This window comes from Strigops habroptila, chromosome 7, assembly GCF_004027225.2.
Source record: "Strigops habroptila isolate Jane chromosome 7, bStrHab1.2.pri, whole genome shotgun sequence".
Lineage (NCBI taxonomy): Eukaryota > Metazoa > Chordata > Aves > Psittaciformes > Psittacidae > Strigops > Strigops habroptila.
In genome coordinates, this window is record NC_044283.2 from 11,503,623 (window position 1) to 11,522,700 (window position 19,078).

General features: G+C 38.6%; 1 protein-coding gene across 8 annotated transcripts in view; it reads left to right on the forward strand.

Moving 5' to 3' along the window:
- ABLIM2 (actin binding LIM protein family member 2) overlaps positions 1 to 18,838 on the forward strand; it is a 136,016-nt gene extending 117,178 nt beyond the window's left edge. For 5 of the 8 annotated variants that reach the window (XM_030491446.1, XM_030491447.1, XM_030491450.1 and 2 more), the window contains 5 exons: positions 1,220 to 1,278; positions 3,263 to 3,317; positions 4,658 to 4,722; positions 4,926 to 5,006; positions 17,077 to 18,838. In XM_030491446.1, the coding sequence (XP_030347306.1) occupies positions 1,220 to 1,278; positions 3,263 to 3,317; positions 4,658 to 4,722; positions 4,926 to 5,006; positions 17,077 to 17,190 (374 nt within the window). In that variant the 3' untranslated portion in view covers positions 17,191 to 18,838. The remainder of the gene's footprint in view (positions 1 to 1,219; positions 1,279 to 3,262; positions 3,318 to 4,657; positions 4,723 to 4,925; positions 5,007 to 17,076) is intronic. The other 3 variants (XM_030491449.1, XM_030491452.1, XM_030491454.1) reach the window with 1 other exon arrangement.
- The last annotated feature ends 240 nt before the right edge of the window (positions 18,839 to 19,078 follow it).

The following is a 19,078-nucleotide window of genomic DNA, read 5'->3' on the forward strand; positions in this document are numbered from 1 at the left end:
TCTCTTTTTATTTGGATAGCTGGAGAACTTTTTGCTATTTGTTTTAGTATCATTTTCAGTGCTTAAGTCAGCTTGACTTCTGGCACTTCTTACTTTATCTCAGCACATCGTGAACTCTTTGCTGATCCATCTTTTGTTTTTTCTTTCTGTACGCTTGTTCGTAATAATCTCCTTAGGGTATGTATTAATCCAGTGTGGTCTGGATTCTCTTGCTGCATTCACCTTTGGACACAGATTGGTAACATTTTTGACAGAAAGAAGCGTTGTACATTCAGTTCTTTGAGCTAATTGACTTCTGTGACTCTTTGCATCAATTTATCAAAGTTTCCTCTGCTGGAATTAAGAATGTTTATCACAGACGTGTTTGTTCATCTTCTGTTTAATTTAAACTGATTCAGCTTGTCACTTACATACAGCATTATTTTTATTAACTAAAAGCTAATATGAAACACTTTTGTCCTTTCACTAACAAAAGGAATTTCCAAACTCTCATGTTAGATTCTCAATATTAAAAGTAAGGCTCTTCAGTTGTTTCATAGTGACCACACACAGTTTCATCACCATGTTACATCCAGTTTGTTCATGGTAACAGCACTTTGCCAATTTTGTCTATCTTAAAAGTTTCGTTCTCTAGAGTGTTTATACTCTCACTGATTTACTTTATCTATTGTCGTATCTTCATTTATGCCTTTTTCTACTTGAAGCAGTAGAAGAAGTTTTAAAGAAAGCAAAAAGGAAATAATTTTGTGGATTTTTTAAAGTGGTAGGATACCAACCCTTCTTTTTTAAGAAGCAAAACCAGACCACATACATCATGATCAAAAGTGATGTAGCTCTAAAATGACGGTACCTTTAATTCCATTTTCAAATTATGGTTTAATACTAAATTAGAGGGCAGAGGTTACACAAGCTCTCAAATCTTCTTTGCATCGCATAGCTGCATAAGGCTTCCATAAAGTGAGTCCCACAAATCTCGTCATGTCCTGCCCAGTAAGGTGAGTGCATCCTGGCATGCTGTTATTTATAGACATTGTTACACGTGTTCATGTTCATTAAATATGGAGAAAAGATGAGCATTACTTAGTAATATTTCATCCTGTTAATAGAATGTACTTATTGATCTTCTAATTGCTGTTTCTGGATGTTTTCCTTAATTCAGTGACTTAGTAGGCTTACAAAGACTTACAAAAAGTATAGCTGCATGTTTTATCTTTTACAGGATTTCCATACGCTAAATCTGCTTCTCTACCTGGCTATGGAAAGAATGGCTTACATCAGGTAGGTATACATTTAAATGCATTCTCCAGGCAGTAGTGTATCATAAATAGGCAGCCTAGTAACTGGTTGAAAATCTACACTTCAAAGGTGTTTTGGCTGCCAGCCCTGTCTGACAGATTCATACCTTTGTCTGTCTGCCAGAGTAAGACAGACTGAAGCTTCTCCTTTTAATTGTGTCCATCATGAGCATTAGGAATCTTGATTCTCCTCCCAAAACAAAGGTCCAAAATGTACAGGCTGCGTGTATTAATAGATCGCAGTATAGCTTGAATTAGTGATAAAAAGGGCTAGGCCTATAATTAGGCAAGAAATTATCTTAGAGCAAAGGTGGAGCAGCCCACTTGCATTTCTTAAACCATCTGTTCTGTTTTTTTCCAGTATGCATGTGTGTATATATGTGTATATACACACAGAGTTGTCATATTTTAAAGTGGTGAGAGAGCAATATAAAGAAAATGACAGGCAGCAATCTAGAAAGCAAAACGCATAACAAAATTATGATCCAGTCAGACTAGGCATTCTTTTTCTAATTCATTTTTATATTTTTTGTATGTCTTTAGGAAAAAAGCATCTTTGACACTGCAGTCTCTGTGGTGTCTGGCGTTGTGGCTTCTCAGTTCACAGCTTGTATTTTTAGGTACAAACCCATTATGGTTAATAGTGGTAAGCTAGCATTACATAGATGCATGTGCACTTACATTTTGAAGATTGATTTGTGTCTAAATCTCATCAACAGGACCTCATCCAAATTCCCTCCTTTCTCCAAAGGAAAATGTGAAAGCTGTACAAGTACATGAGCAGGATTAAAGTTCCCCGGTTATAAGAATCAAATTGCAGGTCATTGGAAGGAGCTACAAGAAAGCAACTGTCAGAGAGTAGCTAAATGTATTTTTCAGTAGCTGCTGAAATGTCCATCCCTTTGAGTTAATATTACAAGGCTAATTGTGCCTTCGTTGCTTCAATACCTGATTGCTTGAATTCCTCTCTGAAGGAACCTGTGGCTCTGCAACTTGATCAAATGTGATTTAGGAATTTGGAAGGGACCAGATAACCCTGACCGGAGGGAACAGCATTTTACTGACTTTTCAGAATAACAGTTCTCAGTAACCTGAAGTGACTTGCGCCCAGCCACCATGCTAGGGAGGCACTGAAGCCATCAGAAGGCTTCTAACAGATGAGGCCAAAGTAAACTCCATCAGTAGTGGAGTTGACCATAATGCTGATGGAAATGCCAATTGCTGAAGCCATGCAATGTAATATAAAGGCAGCAGATGGCAGCATTTGTCCCGCCTAAACATCCAACCTCACAACGGAAAACTAAGGAAGTTGAAAAGGTTGCTCATGGTCAAATCCTTGAAGCCAAAATACTTCTCAGAATAGATGTCCTCTGTTTGGATTGCAGGTTCATACCAGCTTTTGTGGTTTGTTATTTTTTAATCAGCCAGCCCAGTGCTGCATAACGAAATAAACCAAAACCAAACAATAAGGAGCCATGCAGGTTATTGCGAGCATAGCTGCGCATACCGGTGATACACTAACAGGCAAAAATGACATTCAGGGAAAAAAAGTCATATAATAGTGCTTTTATGCTCTCCCCTAATGTTTTTCACGATAGCATTAGCCAGCAAGGAAAAAGAGAGTGGGTCACACAAAGCTATGGCACAAATGCACAGTTCTCCGTGGTCTAAGTGGCATCAGCAGTGTGAAGCAGACTGGAGAATGAGACAAGTTTCAATGCAGCATAAGTGGTTTGTGATGATGGCAGCAAGACATCTGCATCACAGGGAAAAGCATATGACAATTTCAGTCTTACCTTACTTACTGGAGCAATTAGGTCGAGTTTGAATGAGACTTTAGTCTTTCTCTTTCACAAGGATCAGTATTTTGATTGTGTAGTACGAGCTGGTTTTCTTTTTTCTCCCAACAGTGTGCAGAATGGGTTTGTGTGTTTTGCTGCTACACTGCTTCTTTCTTTCTCTTTCAGCCTGAAAATATGGGCCAATACGAAACGGACCAGGAGGCGAGCTGGGGCATGAAAGGTACATTGCAAATCATTTCCACTTCACTTCTTGTTTTCTTCCTTTAAGGATGCTTGTTAACATATTGCTATAAAAGATACTGTGAGATCTTTCCATAATTTATGTAATAATGACTAGAGAGAGACCCAGCTCAATATCATGTTTATCACAGAGAATCTTCTTTTTATCTAACCAAACAAAGGCCTAACTGAAGTCGTGCGTCATCAAGTGGTGCAACCATGCTCAATCAATCCCAGTATCCTTAATATGTGGCAACAGCCTCTGTGGTGGTGGTCTTGTATCAAAGAGAGGAAGAAATCTGAGATAATCACTCCCTCCTTCAAGACATACCTAATTTAAAGAAAAAATGTCCATTGTGCTGCTTGTTTGTGCTACAGTGTGGTTAAAATATACAGAATTCAAAAAGCAGAATTTATTTGCATTAACTTTTTTTATTACAGTGTAAGTGGACTATGAACTTAATATGGAACTTGGGTTGGAATTTTCAATAGAGCTAAGCAATTTGGGAACATGCATCTACTCATGGGGAAGAGTAGGATTTTGTTTCCAAGACACTTATTTTAAAAATCTTACTCTAATGCTTCACTTTATGCCTCTGTGTTGATACAATTCTTTGTCTCTATGTTTGAATAGTTAGAAGTACAGATTTTGAAAAGTAGACTTATCTCTGATTTCATTTTAGACCATAAAAACCTCTATGAATATATTGGCTATCCTGATTGCATTTAATCATCGTTGTAAATAATGACCTTGTGGTAGTCATATCATAGAGCCATATACTGATTTGACTAGAATACTCATGTACTAGTTTAGATCCAGGAGTCATTGTCCCCCCACCCCCAAATCATCTTTTCTTCACTATCATGAAGAAAAGTGAAGTTAGCCAAAATGCAGTACATTGGCATCTTGGAATATTTTATTTACTTGATGGTTTTATATATGTTCCCAAACTGACATGTCTTTAGTAATCCAAGTATTTTAACTATTTTCATTAAAGAGCAATAAGGGCAGGACTTTTGGGTGACAGATTGACTTAACTCTCCACAAAAGTCTCCTGTAAATAGAGATTCCCAATTTTGTCAGACATGGTCACTGTGTAACTCAATAGCATCGGGAGATGGATTTTCTGTAATAAGCATTTGATTTCAAGGACAAGGATTATTGCTTCAGCAATAGGCATTCAGAGCATGGGGGTCAAATGCTTACTAGGCATGCAGTTATCCAACAACTATTGAGAAGGGAGGAATGTATTAGTATAGCAAATTGCTGATGTTCATTGTGGTGACTCCAAAAGAAGCCTATAAATTCTAAACTGTGAACCTGTTCTCATTCTCTTGCAGAATACAAGGTAAGAAGGGCTTTTCCACCACTGGAAGAACAATCAGATTCAGCACTTCCTAGCAAGGTTACATGTGTTCCTTTTTTTTCTTTTCTTTTGTTTTGTTTTGTTTTGTTTTGTTTTGTTTTGTTAATTTTTGTCCCAGTGAAATACTTGTCAAATCGGGCTGCAGGAATGTACCATTTAAATTAGTAAGTTCGCCCCACTGTCATTTCCACACATCAGAATCTGATATGGCTGGAGTTCATATGCTCTTGTCTTTTTAACAGATTTATCCTTATGAAACACTTATTGTAACAAACCGAGTTCGTGTGAAATTGCCTAAGGATGTGGACAGGACCAGGCTGGAGGTAGGAATGATATTTGCTTGATGGCTTTCCGAGTCTTTGTCCTGTCTGTTTGCCATCTTAGATACTCCTGTGCCCAAGTAATAGCAATGAAAAAAGAAAGGAGAGAGGAATAACATTATATAAATTATTTCAAAACACTAGTATGTAGGCAATTTAACTAGTTGTGATAGCAATAATAAAAAGCATAATGAGTCCAGAAGAAGGAGCAGGGAGTTGGAGGAATACTCATCTGGACACATCCTGTAAAGGATCCTTTTTATAGATGTAGATATAAGTGTGTGTGCACGCGTGTGTGTTAAAGGATAGAGTTTTTGTTTAAACACATCAGACTGGTCAGAATCAAAAATGCAGCTCCAAATTGCTTTTTTAAGACAACATATAGTTTGCTTTGGATGGATCGTGCCTGTCCTGGCTGCCATTATCTGTAACGCATCCACTATCCTCAGCTGGGATCACTGTTTGCTTAACATCAGAGTTGCTCAGGCTGCCTCTCACCAGGTGCCTGATGGCTCAAGGAGCCCAACCACTTCAAAGATCTCTCAGAGTTTTGCAAAAAAAGAACAATAAACAAGACCTGCTTCAAACCTGCACCAGAAAAGCGATAAGGGGACCACGCTGATCCCGCTGATCGCTGCACTATGTTAAACATGGGTGTCTACAGGAAGGACTCCTTTGTCGATCATCCTACATTTATTAGGGATTGGTAGTTTTTTAAACAATTAAATTAGCAGTGTTTTAATAGGATTACAGCTACTGGAAAAACAGAGGCAGCAGCTCATCTACACATTCAAACCATATGCAGAGCTGAGTGACAGGCACAAACTGTTCCCTTCCCTGCTGGCTTCTTCCCTCCTCCTCGTCCCTTCCTTCTGCATTACAAAATTGCTGGAAATAAGTAGCTTTGCATAGAAAAGCAGTTTATCATTATTTTCTCTTGTGGCAGAAGAAGAAAAAGATTGTAATTTAGTTGCTGACTTGTGCCTTCAGCAGATTTCAGGATTGGGCAAGATCCAGGACTCAGGGAGCCCAGGACTACATGGGTTTGTAGTTTTGCATAGGAGCATACCAGGATTAGAGACACGCACACCCCATCTGTTAGTAGATGACCTATGTGGCATATCTTGGTGTCTTCAAGCTTTTGAAGGCAGCACCAGGAATACTGGAAACAGGTACTAAGGTACCTCTGGAGGCTTTTCTAGAGTTCCATTTGCATTTGCTGGAGGTTATGATTCGAAGCTCACAGTTCTCTAGGATGCAAGTGCTCTTCTGAGCACTTCTGATCTCTTCTAAGCAGAATTGGTTGTCAGCTGATCTGTTTCCATCTTGCACAGCCATGTCACTTGAGAAACGGCTGGGTTGTGCCTGCAGAAATGGTGAAGGTGATAGCACTGCTAAGCCTATATATTATCCAAACTGTAGAGTGATTTGTCTAGGAAATTAAAACAAAACAAAAATATATGTTCTAACATTCCAGTTCTCTTCTGATGAATTTTGCTCTCATTGCTGCAAATCAGAACAAGCTCCTGGGTGTGATGGCTGTGAACAGGGTACAGGTGGTGCCAGTGAAAGACCTAAAACTGTCATGTTTTATATCAACTATCAAACCTGAAAGCAGTCTTAGTGTCTGGTATGATTAGAATAACTTAGAGATGATGTTTCTGATTCCCTGGTCTACTTAAGAGCAATAAGGTGACTAAATCTGCATAAACTAGATTTATTTAACTCTTGCAAGTTGACTTGAAGTGGGCTCCTGTTTGCACAACAAACTTTGTTGTGAACTTTGAATGATCCAGCACAGATGTCGTGGAAAAGGCTCTGTTTGTCTCTGATTCCCATTTCCAAGGGAAGTCTCCTATGTTGAGTGTTCCTGTCATGAAAAGTGAACGCAAGTAAATGGTATTAGCTCTTCGGGTCAAATTAAGGGAGGCTGCAATGAAGGCCTTGGCTAATGGTCAAGGACTGCAGGAGGGTGGGGTGTAATGGGTGGTAGTGTTTTCCTGACTTTGCTTCCATTGTGAGTATTTTTTAGATTATGCTTGTTGTGTAAGAAATTCATTTTAAGGATTATAAAAAATATTTTCTTGTAAAAATGCATATTTTTCTAAGCCCGAGAGGTATCTAGAGATTAGGAAGGCTCATCTGGTAATAAATGCACTTAAATAGTAAGCATTCTTTCTTCAAAAGCACATATATCCAAGCTTGGAAACACTCGGCATGCTTTTGTTTGCTCATTCTAACTCAGCAGTGGGGCAGAAGTACCCAGTTCCTCATGCTCCTCCAGGAAATGTTTATGCCAACAGTGAACTAATACATGCAGCATTGAGAACTAGTTACAATAAACAACCTGTTGATTTTTAAATGCATTACTGGCACTCTGGATTTTGAAAGAATAGCCTGGATCTTCATTTGGTATTAAAGCTGGTTAGAAATGCAAGGAATTTACATTAGATAAAGATTTGACACAGGAACTTTTTGGAAGTTTTTGTCTGCCGTAGTACTATTTATTCTAATGTTAAATGAACGGAGCAGCATTCCCATCACCTATTTTAATGGGAAATGGTGAAGAACAAGTTAATTCAGATAATGTTGCAGAACAACAAAGCAGTTTGGATTATACAGTCTGAGTGAAGAGGAATTACGCTCAGTACACCTGCAGATGACACAGGCTTGGGGGAACAGCAGTTGATGCTCAGGTGAGCAGAGCCTCCATCCAGAGGGACCTGGCCAAGGCTGGAGGAATGGGTGGACATGGACTTCATGAAGTTCAACAGAGGCAAATGAAGGTTCCTACACTGGTGACAGAATAATGCCATTCATCAGCACAAGGTGGAGGAACAGCTCTGCAGAAGAGTACCTGATGGTCCTGATGGAGTTGAACATAAGTCAGCAGCCCACCGTATAGTATAGAGTATAGAGGAAAGCATAGCCGTCTCAGAATTAGGCACTGGAAGGTCAAGAGGGAACAGTCACAAGTTGCAGGAAGGGAAATTACAGTTAGATATGAGGGAAAAGTTCCTTACTGGCAGAATAGTGCGCTGGAACAGATTGCCCAAGAGGCTGTGGAGTCTCCATCCCCAGAGGCATGCAAAACTTAGCTGGACAAGGTCTTGAGGAAGGTGGTCTAATTTTTAAGTCGGTCCTGCTTTGAAGACCTCCGTGAGTCCCTAATTTGCTTAGGTTGGTATATTCTGTGAAGACAAAGCCTTAACGTAATTATAAAATAGGATTATTTGGTGATCTTGTTGCATTTGAGAAAGACACGTAATCTTGGAACATTTTGTCAAAAGGATCATTTTATTGCGCAGGGGCTTAAATATAAGTGTCCTGGAGCAAACTTCCCTATTTTGGACAACTTAAATCCTGAGTTTCCAGGATCTAAGACATCACCGTTTTATGGTACACATTATATATGGTACACATTCCTTACCTGCTAGTTTCCCTGTGTTCTACATGGCCTTTTGTTTTGGTTTTGTTTTGTTTTCCCTAAGGAAGTTGGTCTTATGGACACCTTTGAAAAACTTGATAACTTTTAAGTACTTGAATACTGTTATGATTTAGGTCTTCAGCTCCTAAAAGCAGATACTTGATACTTTTAGTTTGGGTATTGTTTGCCTGTTGTTCAGTCACAGCGATGTGGGTCAGTGCTTCCACATCCGAATTGATGGTTCATGCCCAGCTGCGTAGATTTTTATTTTCTTTCCCCTCCTGAAGTTTTTATCACAGAGTATAAGATTTCTTTTGTGGTCACAGGCTGGTAGTTTTGAAAGCCAACACAGTTAGAGTCTTCCATTTGGAAACCACCTTTTAGTGTTTTCATTTTATTTTCTTATCTTAATGTATCTTCGTTTCTTTAGCCTTTTCTTTTGAATGTCAGAGAGCTAAAAGCATTATTCATTCATGCCTATCAAATGCAGTGGAAAGTGAATTATTCCGCTTTTGTTTGAGCCTGTTCATTCTTTGTTTAACAAGGATACATTGAAACAATTGCTAAGGAAAAAAATATTCTGGAATGTTAAGTAGCAAACCTTCATCTGCCACCTTGTTCTCTTGTAAACAGAAATGAGAGATTTAATCATGGGTGCGGTCTTGTTTGAACAGAGCACTCACATTAATTCAAACATGCTTTTCCTTCTGAAACTGCTTGTCTGGATTTGTTTTAGGGATGACATTTTTTCCACTAGTTTTTATTCAACAATCACTCTGGGCTCTAGCCACTTGGGCTGCAAACATTTTAGGACTGGTTTCCAGTAACTGAGCCTGAATTTATAACAGCCCCAGCTCCTAGGTGTCATTCACACAAGTAATGTTGTGTGTCCCACCTCTTCTGGAGCTCGGATGGGGAAGAACTGGAATGCTCTATGTTTTAACATAGAGAAGTGCAGTTTCTAGTCTGGGGCTGGATTTGAGGTAATGGGCTCATTACCTCAAATCATGATGAAGCTCGTAACCTGGAGTGAAAGAGTGCAGGTCACTGACTTTGGTGGACCTTCACACTGTTTAACTTGAAAAACATTTGTGTGATGTTTCTTATTCTAGGCATGTGCTTGTATTATGATCAGTGCTGGATGTGTATATCAATTTTCAAAGCCCTTACGAAAGGAGCCATTATAAAATGAAAATATGCATTATAAATGATGTGATATATATGAAAGCTAATTCCTATGAGAATGGAAACACTGTGGAAGCAAACAAAGATTAGATGTGGAGCATTATATTACAGATACACTAAAGCCCAAACTGAGGGAAACTGGAAAATCTGCTTTAAGAATATTTTGTGCCTAAATCTAATGAAAATTTTGAAACTCAAAATCTTCTTATATTCTCAGTATTTGTTAGGGATTCATAGTTTTATTTATGAATTATTTTCTTAATTAACATTTTTATCAGCAGTCCACTGAAGGTGATTACATAATGTCAGTATGAAAAAGCTCATTTGATTGAACGACAGACTGATGGCGCGGGTTGTCCTCAGAGATGTTCTGCATGTACCACTGTGTAGGTAATATATTGATATCCCTGAGAAAAATACTTGCATCTTAACAGTTTCTTGCATATTTATGGATGACTCAGCTGGCGAAAATATTGACTGTACAATGCTACTGTGGAGGATTTTGTGTGTGCCTTGTGATTTCACAAGACATTGGATTTTAAGTACCACACGGTAGTAGTGCTGCGTGGAATGCAGGTACTCTGTGAAGTTTTATGATACCCTGAAACACTAAATGACATATAGCCACAGATCCAGGAGCCTTGTATAGATATTTGGGGTGACATCAGCACAGGGAAAGGTTTCAGACTCCTTTCCTTGCTGCTTCTGTTATACTAGTTTTTAAACTTAAACAGGGGAAGTTCAGGTTAGATATAAGGAAGAAATTCTTTACTGTGGTGGTGGTGAGGCACTGGTACAGGTTGCCCAAAGAAGTGGTAAATGCTCTATCCCTGGCAGTGTTCAAGGCCAGGTTGGACAGAGCCTTGAGCAACATGGTCTAGTGTGAGGCGTCCCTGCCCATGGCAGGGGGGTTGAAACTAGATGATCCTTTCCAACCCAAACCATTCTATGATTCTACTTTTCCTGGGAGCCTTTTGGGGACCCACATTGCTATGTGGAAGCAGAAGAGAGAGGGGGATCTACACATCCTGCCAAGGCTTATTTGCACAAGATAACACAACTCTTCAGTGTTGTGACTGAGTGCCCTGATCTAGCGTGACCACAATTGCAGCACCTCCTGCTTCATCCCCTAGTCAATGGAGCTGCTCTAGTTATCTTTTGGTACCTTTTGAAGTTCATTAGGTGGCAACTGATGCCAATTCTTATTTTTCCCTCCCCGATCACATAATTACTTAATACTTTGAAATATTTATTGAGTGTGAACCTTAATTACTCCACAGATGAGCACAACATTCAATACTCTCCTGGCAAATGTGGCACATGGTTAATTACAGCTTTGTAATTAGCCATACAGTAGGCTTAGAAGAAACCTCTGAAAAACCTGCTGAGCTCCAGCAGTGCAACAGAAAGAAGGATGAGGAGTGCAAACCTTGAGAAAGCAAAATGAGGATTCAAAATGCAATAGATAAAAGAGAAAATTTTCCAGAGAATTATGATTGGGCATCCAAAAGTAGTATTTGGGCTAATTTTGAGAGGCACAGGAGAAGGGGAATGGAGGACAAGGGAAGAGGAGAAAAACTGGAGAAGGGAGAAGGCTATTATTGTTCCAAATGTTGAAATACCTCTGACATCCTAAATCTTAACACACAAAAAGACTATGTCGCACCAGCAAAGCCTCTGTATTACCCTAAAGATATAAGTTTTGGTTATTTACATGAATGCTCACTTACCTGTGAATAAACCTTTCCCAGTAAATCCCAGTTTAGTTTGAGTATTTTGCATTTTGAAGGCTCTGGAAAAGGCAGATCAGAGATCAGAAGTGTTACAAGTACTCTGGATAAAAATGAATGGAAGTGGACAACTATGCAAAATTAGAATTTATAAAACAGAGTGCACAGTAGTGCTTCAGAGAGAGACTAGCTGAAAGATTCACTATGGGTTCAAGCAAAGGCAATGTGGTATTCAGCTGTTATTTCCTGCGAACATAGTGTAAGAAAAAGCAAAAGAGGAAAAAACCTGAGGTTTTAAATGACTTCTAGAATTAAGATTTCAATTTGCCTTGTCTTCAACTCATCACCTCCTGCCATCCACTGCGTTGGTTCAGTGGTTCAATATTGACTCATGAGGAAGTATGATATCCTCCGAATTTCCTACGTCAGCAGGTTTTCACATGAAGACTTCCATCCAATTATTGACACAGAATAAAACATGCTTGTGCAGAATGACCTAGTCGCCGCTTACTGCAGCACGGCTCTAAGTTAATTGCAATTTTCCCTTTTCATGACTTATTCACACTAATGCCATATTCCTAAGTATTAGTTTTTAACATCTCTAAATTTCATTCAAAGCACAATTATACTCAAGGAAAAGAAATCTCATTGAAGTAAATAAACATTCTAACTTTATTTAGAATGATTACTGGCTTTTTAGCAGGTCACAGAAAAATAGAGGCAAGCTTCATTAATTTACAGTGAAAAACCACTTCTTTCTAAGATAACACTGTGCAGCAAGTGTTTGACTGTAGATTAATTACTTTTGTTTTGAGACACCCAAAACTCAGTGCATATCTGTACCACTCATTTTAATGACTGTGTTTCATAGAGCGTGAGGATTTTCCATTGTAGCGGTTGTGTTGCAGTGGAGAGGTTTAGCTCAGCCCTTGCTTAGCTCTGTACCTCTTAATAAGAAACATTTGTGGTTTAATTCTTCCATCGTGTGTTCGTATGTTTTAGGAGAGCTAGCTACATAATTACTGCAAGGTGTTGTGACTCTTCTTACATAGTGCCGTGCTTTATAGGTAACATCCAGGTGAGGAATTAAAGCAGCATCATTCAATTCCCAAGATGCAGGCCATCTTTGGGCTTCCCAAAGTGGGATTCCAGGGTTGTGATCTCATATCTCTAATCCAAAACACTGTCAGCATAGGTGAGAGATTGTACTTCTGGAGGAAAGAAGACTCCCCTCTTTCATACAAAGCCACTGCTGTGACCCATCTGGTGGATCCTCACCACTTTACTGAACTTGAGTTTCACTGTTTTTCTGATTTCCCGTGCAAGTTGACACAAAATACTATCCAAAACAAAAGATTGAGCACAATTGACTTTACAAGCCTCAGATTAATACTTATCGAAACAATATGATGCAGTTGTCCTTTCTAGTTTGGCAATGTTATGCCTAAATATATCCAAAACGCTGATGTTATGATGCTGCGAGCTCTGGGATAGCAGGCTCCTTAGTTAAGAACCACCTTTAAAATGTTTACCTTATCTTTTAGCAAGATTTTCAGGTAGCATCATGTTAACATCACAACGCAGCTTCCAAATTGAGCTTCCTTAAATAGTTCAAACTGAGGGCAGAAGGGGGACCTTAATCTGGTCCTCTGCACTCTCCTCAGTGTCTGCAACATGTCCAGTTTTGCCGCTGATGCAGCGCAGAGGAGTAGATTGAGTTAGGCTGCCTGAATACAGCCAAATTGTCACAAAGGGAATTAAGAATCGGTTACTAGCACGCTGTAAGACACCCAGATTTCCTATGTAAACAAGGCCAACACTAGTAAAAAAAAGGAATGAGTGTTACTTTTACTAATAAGTTTGGCCATTCCTTTAATGGCCCAATGATGCATTATTGACATAGCTGGATATTATAAGCTGATCCAATCCTGAAAGAAAAAAGAAATGTTCTTGGCCTTGTAAAGTGTAGCTTTACACACACATCTTCTCTCATGCCTCAAGATGAATATCCTCCCTATTCCCTATGCATAATTTTCAATTTCCCTTCTTTTGTTTGGTTAATGAGACAAGGTAACGCTTCAGTTAAGACAAATTAATATTCAAATAGCTGAGAAGAAAAATAAATCAAGCTAAGATTTCTTAGTGGTCATTTTCTCTGCCTTTGTTTGGAAAGAGGTCTAGGTCTTAATGCTATAAGGTTTAGGAAAGTCCTGACAATAGTGCAAACAAAATTTAACATCACACATAGGAAGAAAAGTATGAACATAAACTTCCCACACTGGCCTATTCCCATGGTGTTTGGACCCTTCAAATACTTGTAGACATTTACCATACTTTCCCTTAGTCATCATTTGGCTACGCTTATACATACTTGGTCCTTTTAGTCTTTCCTCATAAATCAAACTCTGCAACCCATGATTACTTTTGTTACTTTTATCTGAAGCTTTGCCAGTTTGATAACATCTTTCTGGGATCAAGATTTATTCCAAAATTTGCAGACAGCACTGTAATCATTGCTGCTTCTAGAGTCAGTCCCAAAGCTAGAGCCCTTTATGTTTAAGAAAGGGATGGTGAAAGTTTCTGAGATGCAGGGAATTATGCTACACTGGGCACAGACTGGTGTCCTCAAAGAGGGTTCATACCAAAGGGGAAGTGTTCCCTTCTACTAGAATTAATTTTCTGTATGGATAATGCATTGATGGAGTAAGAAACTTTGCTAATATTGCAGTCTGGTTGTTAGTCCTTGAGATGAGGGACAGTATGTGGAAGAGAATTAAAAGCAAAGAAACTGTCTAGTGGCATGGGAGGTGGAAATACATGAGCTTGTGCTCCCTTAATCTCAATCTTTGCTACTACATCCCTGGGCTGGAAACTCTCAACTGCTTTAGACCAGGCAGCACCAACTAAGAACTTCTTTGAGTCAAAAAATGGTGCTGGTGTAAAACAAAACTTCAGTGTAATTAGAAAATGAGTGCATGCAAGGAATGAAGGTGATGTCATCTGGGTACAAGCAGAGGAGCAGAGCACACATCTAATTCATACTGGCTTGGATAGATGCACGCAGACTGAAAACTTGGTACGCTCAAGGGCAAAGCAAAATGATAAATGGCGAAGTATTGGCCTTGAGGAGGAAAGGGGGAATTGCAGAGCTTATCTTGAGATTGATTCCAAGCTTTGTTGGGATGTTAAGATGTAGCGAGTATTTGGCACCCTGAAGAAAAGGCCCAAGGCCTGACATAGGGCTTGCTGACCCTCCGTTGACCTTCATCTGATGAGACCACAGCAGCTTCTGACAAGACATGGTGTAATTTGCCTCAAGAAAAAAGGTAGTGAAAATATTAATTTTGAAGTTTTACATTTCCTGTGTCTTTAGATGATTGGCAAAGTGGATTTACATGCAAGGTATAGGCTTTCTGATTTTCTCTTTGAGTGTGAACTGCAGTTTGTCACTGCTTTCTCCTGTAGGTGAAGGGACATCTCAAGTCTTATCCACAATCTAGAAAGTAAGATAAACCAAAATATGACACACTTTGCTCATCCATACTTCTTTATCATCCCACAATTTACAGACATGTTCCTTGCTGTGAGAAATTGCTGAAGTTAAGCTTGCTCACATTTGTCCACTGGATTACCAGGAAAATATGGGGGGAGCGGGAATCAATGCAGAAAGAAGTTACTTTTTCTTTCCAAACCCAGTAGAATTAAGTTCTGTTAGTGAGATATTGTTTCTAAAGTACATTGTCAGATGTTGCTCATTTCCATGCGAAACAGGATCTCCTTTGCCAAATACGCATGGCGTGTTTGTTCCATGCTATGCATAGTGTTTATGGTGGGTTGCTGTCATTGGTCAAATGAAAAATGAAGGCTCAGTTCCAAAGTCTTAGTCACTATTGTTCTGAATATGTGGAATCTCAAGGGGAAAAAACCAAGGCTGTCCTTTTTTAAGAAACCACAAAAGCCCAAGATGACTATTCAAGGTAATTAAATATAGTGACTTCTTACAAACAATTTAATTAGTTTTCCTGGAGTAATTTACATTACAAAGATAAGCTCATTGGTAATAAGTAGAAAGTAAAATTTTGCTTTCAAATTTGCCAAAAAAATAACTTTGTAAGGTAGGGCCAATGGGGCTGTGTCCATTCTGGTCAGGTAAACCATTGTGGGGTTACCAGGGCAGATTAGCATGCTCCCTGCCACATTTTTGGCTAATAGCAGCAAGCACTCTTTCAGACAATGCTAGGATCCACTTCAAATGACCTTGGCCTATTTGAGTTACTGGTAGAAACAGTTTAAAGGACCCAGTGGCTCCCCTAACCCCGGAGAGTGCCGTGTTCCCCCGACTTCAGCATCTTGCACTCAACTTTTCCTTGTAGCATTATTCACATTTGCAAGGGCTGTATCTCCTTTAAAATTACTCTCCTGCGTGGCTTGCCAGCATGCATCTGATTAATGTGAATGATGTGGACTAGATGGTGGTTTTGAACCTTCTCCAAGTGATGAGGACATTGAACCCAGGTTTCTCACATCCTGGGAAGTTCTGCAGCCAGGACATAGTAAGACGAAAGGGCCAATATCCTTCCTTTGAAATAACACAGTTGTCTAATGTGTGATGAGCCTGATTCTGCTGTGTGAGGCATATCCAAGCATTTCTTGTGCTTAGCAGCTTTGGAGGACATAATTTTTGGGTGCAGGCGGTACTTCAACAGGTGCCGAGGTGCTCAGGCTGAGGCTGCCTGGGTGTGCTGGGAAGGAGAACTGCTTCGGGGGAGTTGGGGAGGAGAGGGTTAGATTGCAGGGCTGGTTCCAGGTTCCAAGGAAATCTCTGTGAAAGAGGGGAGTCCATGTTTAAAAATTGGAATTTGTAATTCTCATTGCACTGAATCTGGCCCTTATAGACAATGTGTGCTTAACACATTAGAAACAGAGAACCATAACTGATACTACTGAAATGCTTGAGCAAGAGTTAGTCCACAAGTATCAGAAGAATTTTGTATGATATTCATTTCTTATTCACACATTTATCTTTTCGGCTTTTCCTCTGCGTGTACAAATAATTATTAGGCAATTGTTATCCTACGTCCTTCCAATTCTTTATGTTGCTATTCTGCTCTTTTCTCTCTTAAAAAAAAAAAACAAACCACCATGAAAACCTCAAATAGAAGCATAGTTCTTGGCATTTAAAAATAAAAAAAACAACAAAACTTTATGCAGCTTGGACTTCTGATATGAGTCTGTCCCCATGGTTGAGCGCATTTTGGGATTTAAGAATTTAGCAGTGTGCTTTCTTCTTTGTTACAAGGCTGCTATTAGTGGACCAGTGTGGTGTCCACCACTCTCATTAAAGATCAAGGCAAAATAAATCCAACTCTGAAATTACATTGTTATAATTCTCTTTAAAGTCTTGGAATAACTTAAATTTGTCTCAGTATGCTCTGTTATCAAGCACTATGTATAAACACGTCTTTTCCCCTGAAACTCATAGCGCTGCTCAGTTGGAACTATATTGAAAAGATTTTTTTTTTTTCCAAAGTCATTACTGCCATGAATAATTTCATTTCCCAGCTACTCTGAGCATATTTGGTTTTGATGCAGCCTTTTCCAGAACCAGTTTGGGAATTTAAGTGCAAATCCGAATGCATTATTTTGCAGTGTGTTTTAAAACTTAGAAAGGGAAGAAATATTCATGCACACAGATGAGCTTAATGATACCTTTTGTATTTTCATTTTCAAGAGGCATTTGTCTCCTGAAGAGTTCCAGGAAGTCTTCAAAATGAGCATTGAGGAATTTGATCGTCTGGCACTTTGGAAGCGGAATGATCTGAAGAAAAAGGCCCTGCTTTTCTAGGCCCTCCCAGATAAAATATGTGCTTACTCAAAACAAAAATAGTCTTGCCAGAACTATCACATGCACTTGCTGTTGAACCATTGTCCAGCTTCATTGTGTTAGTATGTGTCAGGGGAAACAGGACAGATTAGATGGCAATGCATTGGAATACAGAGAATTTGCTAATCTTGCATGACCAGCTGGTTTTGTCAGTAACTCCTGGTCCTACCCAGTTTACAACATGCAAAAAATCTAGCTTTAAATTTATTGTTGCTAGCAGTTATTGCTTGATGCAAATGGAAATTCTGAAAGGAAGAGAAAAAAGTGTAGCTGTGACAAAGGAAATACATCCAACATTTTGTTCCATTGAGTTTTACAACACCATTTTTACAAAATCAAGTAAGTAATGAATATAAAATTCTATAACAGGGGATTACATGCTATTAAAAATATGGTAAAAGCCAAAGAACAGCATGTCCTCAAGCAACTATTGCAATTGTTTATGCGTGGTACTTTTTAAGAATGAAAGCAAAAATATGGAAGCACCTTAATTCTACTTCTTATATTTAGACACAGCCTACTCTTTGAAAGGTCATATTTGTCTAGAAGGTAACTAGCTATCTTTAATTACAACACAAGAGCTTTTATTTTATTAAGAATATATTGTGACATAAAACAGTTATAATGACTAAAATGTATACAGAACTACTTAAAAACTTAGTCCCATTCATCTGGAAAACTGAAGCCTTATACAAAACTGGTTTAAGAGTGTATTGTGCCAGTTAACTGTATTTTCCTGCTAGTTTGGGGTGTTTGGAGAACTTTTTTTTTTACATTTCATGCTGATAAAAATACCATGTAATCTTAATTATATGTAGATAGATATATCTATCTATAAAAGAATTGTTTTCATAAATATGTGTCCTAATTAAAGGCATTCTTACTTTCTCCACTTTCTGGCTTTACATGCTAAGCCATGAGAACTGAGATGGCGATTGGTAGGTGTGGAAATGGAACGGTTCAGCATAAAATGTAACAAAAAAAGCTTGGTGTGCTCTATCAATAATACATCCAATTATAATCAAATATGTAAAGTCATCATGCACTACTATTCGCATGTTTCTGTGCAAATCAATTTAAAAGAAAACAAACCTGTGTGATACTGATGCAGTACCTTGGAACTATCTTAAATAACAAGCAAAGCTAACAAAATCTAAGCATTTGATATGAGCGTTAGACCTTAGTATCTCTTCCAGCTGAAAGACTGTATTAAATATAATACTTTCATATGGTCAGAAGTATGGTTGCTGACAAAGAATGTTTTAAAGTGAGTTGCTAGTTTTGTGTGATACTAAACGAGCATAACGAAAAGTACATTTTTCAGCCATGTGTCAGTATTCTGCATTTTTACTGCCTTGAATGTTTGTACTCACTTCCTACTTCACTATGTCTTTTTGCATTTCCTTAAAGTAACTGGTTAATATATGCACTACAACACACTATTTCAACTGACTCAGCATTGGAAAAATCATAGCATTGAACATGTCTCCTTCCAACTAACTTTGAAAGTCCATGCTGTTGGAAATAAATATTTTCTCATGACCTAAATGTTTTGTCTGATGATACAAATGTTTAAAAAAATCATTAAAATGAAGAAAGAACTGAATGACTTTGCTAATGTGTGTATAATTTTTAGATTGTACTGCTACTCTGGATAGGGTCTCCCCATGGTATTAATGTAAATAATATGTAATTTGCATTAGATTTGCTCACTGAGAGCATTATGTGTCCCTCTGAATGTCAAATTACTGTAAAATGGATTTAAACAATCCATTAAGCAACTGTCACATCTCACCAAGCCAAAGGTGCTTCATTGGTGATGTTCAGTGTACATAACCATTAGCCAGTT